Raw genomic sequence first — 6913 nt, 5'->3', positions numbered from 1 at the left:
ACCCGGGAGATGAGGGGGACGGTATATAATGTGCCACCCAGGAGATGAGGGGACGGTATATAATGTGACACCCAGGAGATGAGGGGGACGGTATATAATGTGCCACCCAGGAGATGAGGGGACGGTATATAATGTGACACCCAGGAGATGAGGGGGACAGTATATAATGTGCCACCCGGGAGATGAGGGGGACGGTATATAATGTGCCACCCAGGAGATGAGGGGACGGTATATAATGTGACACCCAGGAGATGAGGGGGACGGTATATAATGTGCCACCCAGGAGATGAGGGGGATGGTATATAATGTGACACCCAGGATGAGAGGACGGTATATAATGTGCCACCCAGGAGATGAGGGGACGTTATATAATATGTCACACAGATGAGGGGACGGTATATAATGTGACACCCAGGAGATGAGGGGACGGTATATAATGTGCCACCCAGGAGATGAGGGGACAAGCTATAATGTGACACCCAGGAGATGAGGGGACGTTATATAATATGTCACACAGATGAGGGGACGGTATATAATGTGACACCCAGGAGATGAGGGGACGGTATATAATGTGCCACCCAGGAGATGAGGGGACGGTATATAATGTGCCACCAAGGAGATGAGGGGACGATATATAATGTGACACCCAGGAGATGAGGGGGACGGTATATAATGTGACACCCAGGAGATGAGGGGGACAGTATATAATGTGCCACCAAGGAGATGAGGGGGACGGTATATAATGTGCCACCAAGGAGATGAGGGGACGGTATATAATGTGACACCCAGGAGATGAGGGGGACGGTATATAATGTGCCACCCGGGAGATGAGGGGGACGGTATATAATGTGACACCCAGGAGATGAGGGGACGGTATATAATGTGCCACCCAGGAGATGAGGGGACGGTATATAATGTGACACCCAGGAGATGAGGGGGACAGTATATAATGTGCCACCCGGGAGATGAGGGGGACGGTATATAATGTGCCACCCAGGAGATGAGGGGACGGTATATAATGTGACACCCAGGAGATGAGGGGGACGGTATATAATGTGCCACCCAGGAGATGAGGGGGATGGTATATAATGTGACACCCAGGATGAGAGGACGGTATATAATGTGCCACCCAGGAGATGAGGGGACGTTATATAATATGTCACACAGATGAGGGGACGGTATATAATGTGACACCCAGGAGATGAGGGGACGGTATATAATGTGCCACCCAGGAGATGAGGGGACAAGCTATAATGTGACACCCAGGAGATGAGGGGACGTTATATAATATGTCACACAGATGAGGGGACGGTATATAATGTGACACCCAGGAGATGAGGGGACGGTATATAATGTGCCACCCAGGAGATGAGGGGACGGTATATAATGTGCCACCAAGGAGATGAGGGGACGATATATAATGTGACACCCAGGAGATGAGGGGGACGGTATATAATGTGACACCCAGGAGATGAGGGGGACAGTATATAATGTGCCACCAAGGAGATGAGGGGGACGGTATATAATGTGCCACCAAGGAGATGAGGGGACGGTATATAATGTGACACCCAGGAGATGAGGGGGACGGTATATAATGTGCCACCCGGGAGATGAGGGGGACGGTATATAATGTGCCACCCGGGAGATGAGGGGGACGGTATATAATGTGCCACCCAGGAGATGAGGGGACGGTATATAATGTGACACCCAGGAGATGAGGGGGACGGTATATAATGTGCCACCCAGGAGATGAGGGGGATGGTATATAATGTGACACCCAGGATGAGAGGACGGTATATAATGTGCCACCCAGGAGATGAGGGGACGTTATATAATATGTCACACAGATGAGGGGACGGTATATAATGTGACACCCAGGAGATGAGGGGACGGTATATAATGTGCCACCCAGGAGATGAGGGGACAAGCTATAATGTGACACCCAGGAGATGAGGGGACGTTATATAATATGTCACACAGATGAGGGGACGGTATATAATGTGACACCCAGGAGATGAGGGGACGGTATATAATGTGCCACCCAGGAGATGAGGGGACGGTATATAATGTGCCACCAAGGAGATGAGGGGACGATATATAATGTGACACCCAGGAGATGAGGGGGACGGTATATAATGTGACACCCAGGAGATGAGGGGGACAGTATATAATGTGCCACCAAGGAGATGAGGGGGACGGTATATAATGTGCCACCAAGGAGATGAGGGGACGGTATATAATGTGCTACCCAGGAGATGAGGGGACAAGCTATAATGTGACACCCTGCGGTTGGGGTTAGCCCGTTGCTAGGGTTGACAGCGTTGCCCCTCGTCAGTACGGGGGCCGTGTGAGGCCATACAGCCGTCAGTGTGAGCCCCTCAGTGTATTTCTGCCTGGTACAGTACACGGCCACTCATTGCCCACTTCCATCATGGCCGCCTGTCCCTTCAGAACAGTAGCAGTGAAGCCGCACGCTCCCTACCCGTACGTGCCCAGACGTTGCCCTCAGTTATAATGTCTTCCCGGTTATCATTGTTTGCTATAGGGCTGAAGTCGAGCTACGGGGCCCACAGAGGACCAATCCACGGTCGAGCTCCGCCTCTTCCAACGGCAGTGGTGCCCGGATGTTCCCGTCCCTGAGCTGCTGCTGGTAGAGAAGCTGACGGCTCCGTCATGGCTGCTCCGTCCTGAGGCCGCGGAGAGCAGGGTGTCCGTGTACGCCAAAGCCAGCAGGTAAGACACTGAGGCCTCCATGTCTGTTCCCTGCACCCCAGCATGCACTGCTGTCACCCCAAGCTGCAGGCCTGTGCCCAGCCCCCACCCCGCAGACACAGGGGCCTGGGCTGCTCCAGTTACTAACTCCCTGTTATTTCCAGCATCTCTGCTTGCTGTCAGTGAATGGAAACCTTCCCCAGCTCACCCTACAGTCACTTTCATGGGGAGGACTTAACCTGGGACTGCAGATACTGCGCCAGCATCGCTCACAGCTGAGTCTTCGTCGCTGTGTGTCCACAGTGCTGGAGGTGCGTTACATTGTGTCAGTCCTGAGCCTCTGCCTTACACGTAGCAGACCCTCAGCTGTGATAACGGGCAGATGAGACTGGTCATCAACCTCTGGATGTCAGCAAGAGTGGTCTCATCCACTGACAGCAACCGGAGGGGCTGCAGGCGAAGGGGAAAGCCACATCGTTACCACGGGATGCCCGGTAGCGCTACTGTCCCTAACGAACAGAGGACGCTGTGGTTTTCCCTGGGGATAGGAGGTCTTCGCCACCAGCTCAGGAACTACTTCCACCCCTCCATGTAATGGACTTTATGGGGTCTGGCAGCATCATGGGGTCTTCAGCCAGTGCTCCATGACATCATGGTCAACGTACGAGCACAATGTCCGTGACTTGTGTGGTCTGCGATGTCCTTTTCAGCAGCACAAAGTATTTCAGGAGAGGTGTATTCTGACCATGTGAGGGTCACCGGCCCCACAGAGTGTCTGGTGACCGCCCGTCGCTATCTGGTGATCACAGTCGGGTATGTGGTGACCGCCGGTCGCCTCTGCCCGTCGGGTATGTGGTGACCGCCCGTCTCCTCCATCACTTCTTGTCCCTTGTACACAGGTTATGGAGGATTTCGGCAGGGGGTTGTGCTAAACATCGTTGGAGTCCTGTGCCCTGATCTAATGGCAGCAGTTTCCTCCACCGTTGACTCCTTGTGTCCTATCTTGTACAAGGCCGCGATTCTGTGACGTGTGCTGTCGTCTTGCTAATTCTCTTCTCCCCCTGTAGGAGGAGATTGGCATTTCCTTGTGTTGGCGGCACGTGGTGCAGCGGCGGGTAGTGGCCGGCCCGGGACGTTGCAGCTATGGCCCAGCAGAAGCGCAGTAGGCAAGAGGCCTGGTCGGAGGAGGAGTGTGAGCGGGAGCACGGACTGTACAGCCTGCACCGCATGTTTGACATTGTGGGCACTCACCTGACGCACCGCGACGTGCGGGTCCTCTCCTTCCTCTTTGTGGACGTTATTGATGACTACGAGAGGGGAATGATCCGCAGCGGCCGGGACTTCCTGCTTGCTCTAGAGAGGCAGGGCCGCTGCGATGAGACAAACTTCCGCCAGGTGCTGCAGCTATTGAGGATCATTACAAGGCACGACCTGCTCCCCTACGTAACGCTGAAGAGGAGGAAGGCCGGTGAGTCCCCCCTCTCCCTTAGACTGGTGCAGTCCTGTTGAGTTCTCTGTACCAGTATATCGAGTTGATCCACTTGTGAAATGGGGGTGATATCAGTGATGGCATCCTTTTATAAGTCTATTCTGATGCTTTCTGCTATTGCCTGTTACCAGCCATTTCGGGTGGGCTGCAGAGTGGGTTTGCGTTGAGACTCTGAAATCTTCTTCCTCCCGTGTCTTGCAGTTTGTCCGGATCTTGTAGATAAATACCTCGAGGAAACCTCCATTCACTACGTCACGCCGCGGACGCAAAGCAGCATGGAGGTGGGCGCACAGCAGCCGCACACAGCTGGTAAGATGACGGTAGTATCACACGGTTTGGTAGGAGCAGAACTTTATACCAGACTTGTGACTCTCTGTCTCCTGCAGGAACGCCGCACCATCCCATGGTCTGCTCCTCCCCCTCTGGACCCCAGATCTGCACAAAGAGGCCTGGCCGGGGGAGACCACCCCTCAGTAGTCAAAGGAAGAGGAGGAAATCCATCACGCCAGACCCCAAGGAAAAACAGACGTGCGGTAAGTAGTGATGGGGTAGTCTTCTGCTCCGGAGCTGCATTCATACTTCTGCTGAGCTTCAGTGTCTGTTCTGTAATGTGAGCAGAATGGTCGACCTGCACTGAATGCGCCCCCTTCTGCCTCCCCAGACATCCGGCTGCGGGTACGGGCCGAGTACTGCCAGCACGAGACAGCCCTGCAAGGCAACGTCTTCTCCAACAAGCAGGACCCTTTAGAGCGACAGTTCGAACGTTTTAACCAGGCGAACACCATCCTAAAGTCCCGGGACCTGGGCTCCATAATCTGCGACATTAAGTTCTCTGAGCTCACCTACCTGGACGCCTTCTGGCGCGACTACATCAACGGCTCGCTGCTGGAAGCGCTGAAAGGCGTCTTCATCACGGACTCGCTAAAGCAGGCGGTGGGCCACGAGGCCATCAAACTACTGGTCAACGTGGACGAGGAAGACTATGAAATTGGCCGCCAGAAACTGCTACGAAACTTAATAGTGCAGAGTTCCCTGTGACTAGGGAGGACGGAGGGGAAATAAAGCCCCTTGGGGGTCGCGCTTGGCGCCTTTCAGCAAACATGGGGGCCGCTCACCGTGGACCCCCTCCCCCGGCCTATTATGTTATTTTTTTTTTCTTTTTTTGATATAAAATTAAAAATTATGGAAAAAAAAAAACGGAGCTGTATAACTGTATGAAGTCAGCACTGTGTGGCGGTGAGGCCTGTGAATGCCGCGCCTATATCATAGCAGTATATATTTATGTACATATATAGATATATATGAGAAGCGGACTGTACACGTGTCCTGGTAGCCAACGCGCAATCATCACCTCCCCCGACAACTGCAGTCACACAGTGTCCTCTTTTTTAGAATTTTTTTTATTAGTTTGTGGGGACAAAAAATAAAACTTCTCTCCCTTCCCCTTCCAGAGGTCATGTGCGGCTGCCGAATCGTCCCTGTTTTATTTTTTTCTCTTAAGTATGTTTTGTAGCAAAATCGCGGCCTTAATCCCCTGTGACCGTAATCACCTCGTATATAATTGTCCCCTCCCGCCATCTGCAGGAGTCGTGGCGAGATTTCGGGGGGAAACCACGCACGATCAAAAAATTTTGGCATTCGATGCAAAACTAGGATAAAAAAAAGAGGATAAGTTTACATTTTTGGTGTCTTTGTGTCGTGACTATAAATGTTCTATCATGTGTTTACGTGACTCCAAGGACGAAGAAGACGGCTGCCGTTTGTTTTTTTTTCTACCCCTAACCCTGCTCCTCATTTTGAAACTTTGGGCACTTATGATTGGCAGCGAATGTGACTAAGGGGTTAAACCCCAAAATCCCCTCCCTTCACCCCCCCCCCTCCCACAGGACGTCCTCGGTGAAGATCTGATTGTACCGTGTGAGCGCACAATAAACGTTGCCTAGAAATGGCGCCATCCTCCCTGTATGTGATGTTCTGTCGTGTCAGTGTTACTGTCTCCTTTTTGTCGCCCTCTCAGCTGCTTCGGGAAAAGAGAAATGAAAGAAATGTTCTTAAACTTGCAAAAAATATATATATATTGTTTTTCGTCTATCAAAACAACTTCAGAACATTCAACGAAAAAAAAATCTACTTTTTAATTTTTCTTCTGCAAACATCTGGTTATTGCTCTAAGCACCCACTAATAAACCATCACAAGAGGTGGATCCCTGATCCCCGAAACCTGTACATCCGTGTCCTCGTGTTATCCTGTTCATGGTCTATTCTGTATACAGGCAGTATTATAGTAGTTATATTCTTGTACATAGGAGCAGTATTATAGTAGTTATATTCTTGTACATAGGAGCAGTATTATAGTAGTTATATTCTTGTACATAGGGGACAGTATTATAGTAGTTATATTCTTGTACATAGGGGCAGTATTATAGTAGTTATATTCTTGTACATAGGGGCAGTATTATAGTAGTTATATTCTTGTACATAGGAGCAGTGTTATAGTAGTTATATTCTTGTACATAGGGGGCAGTATTATAGTAGTTATATTCTTGTACATAGGGGGCAGTATTATAGTAGTTATATTGTACATAGGGGCAGTATTATAGTAGTTATATTCTTGTACATAGGAGCAGTATTATAGTAGTTATATTCTTGTACATAGGGACAGTATTATAGTAGTTATATTCTTGTACATAGGTGCAGTATTATAGTAGTTAT

General features: G+C 50.5%; 1 protein-coding gene across 1 annotated transcript; it reads left to right on the top strand.

Annotated features, from left to right (window-relative positions):
* Positions 1–2576: 2576 nt before the first annotated feature.
* DEDD (death effector domain containing) lies at positions 2577–6427 on the top strand. The gene is made up of 5 exons (XM_073639248.1): positions 2577–2733; positions 3780–4180; positions 4403–4510; positions 4588–4734; positions 4863–6427. The coding sequence occupies exons 2-5, from the start codon at positions 3856–3858 to the stop codon at positions 5237–5239; spliced, it is 957 nt and encodes a 318-aa protein (XP_073495349.1). The 5' UTR covers positions 2577–2733; positions 3780–3855; the 3' UTR covers positions 5240–6427.
* Positions 6428–6913: the final 486 nt, after the last annotated feature.

This window comes from Phyllobates terribilis, unplaced genomic scaffold, assembly GCF_046119375.1.
Source record: "Phyllobates terribilis strain yellow unplaced genomic scaffold, ASM4611937v1 Scaffold_7__3_contigs__length_470593459, whole genome shotgun sequence".
Lineage (NCBI taxonomy): Eukaryota > Metazoa > Chordata > Amphibia > Anura > Dendrobatidae > Phyllobates > Phyllobates terribilis.
Note: the sequence above shows the minus strand (reverse complement) of the source record. Positions and strands in the feature narration are given on the sequence as shown.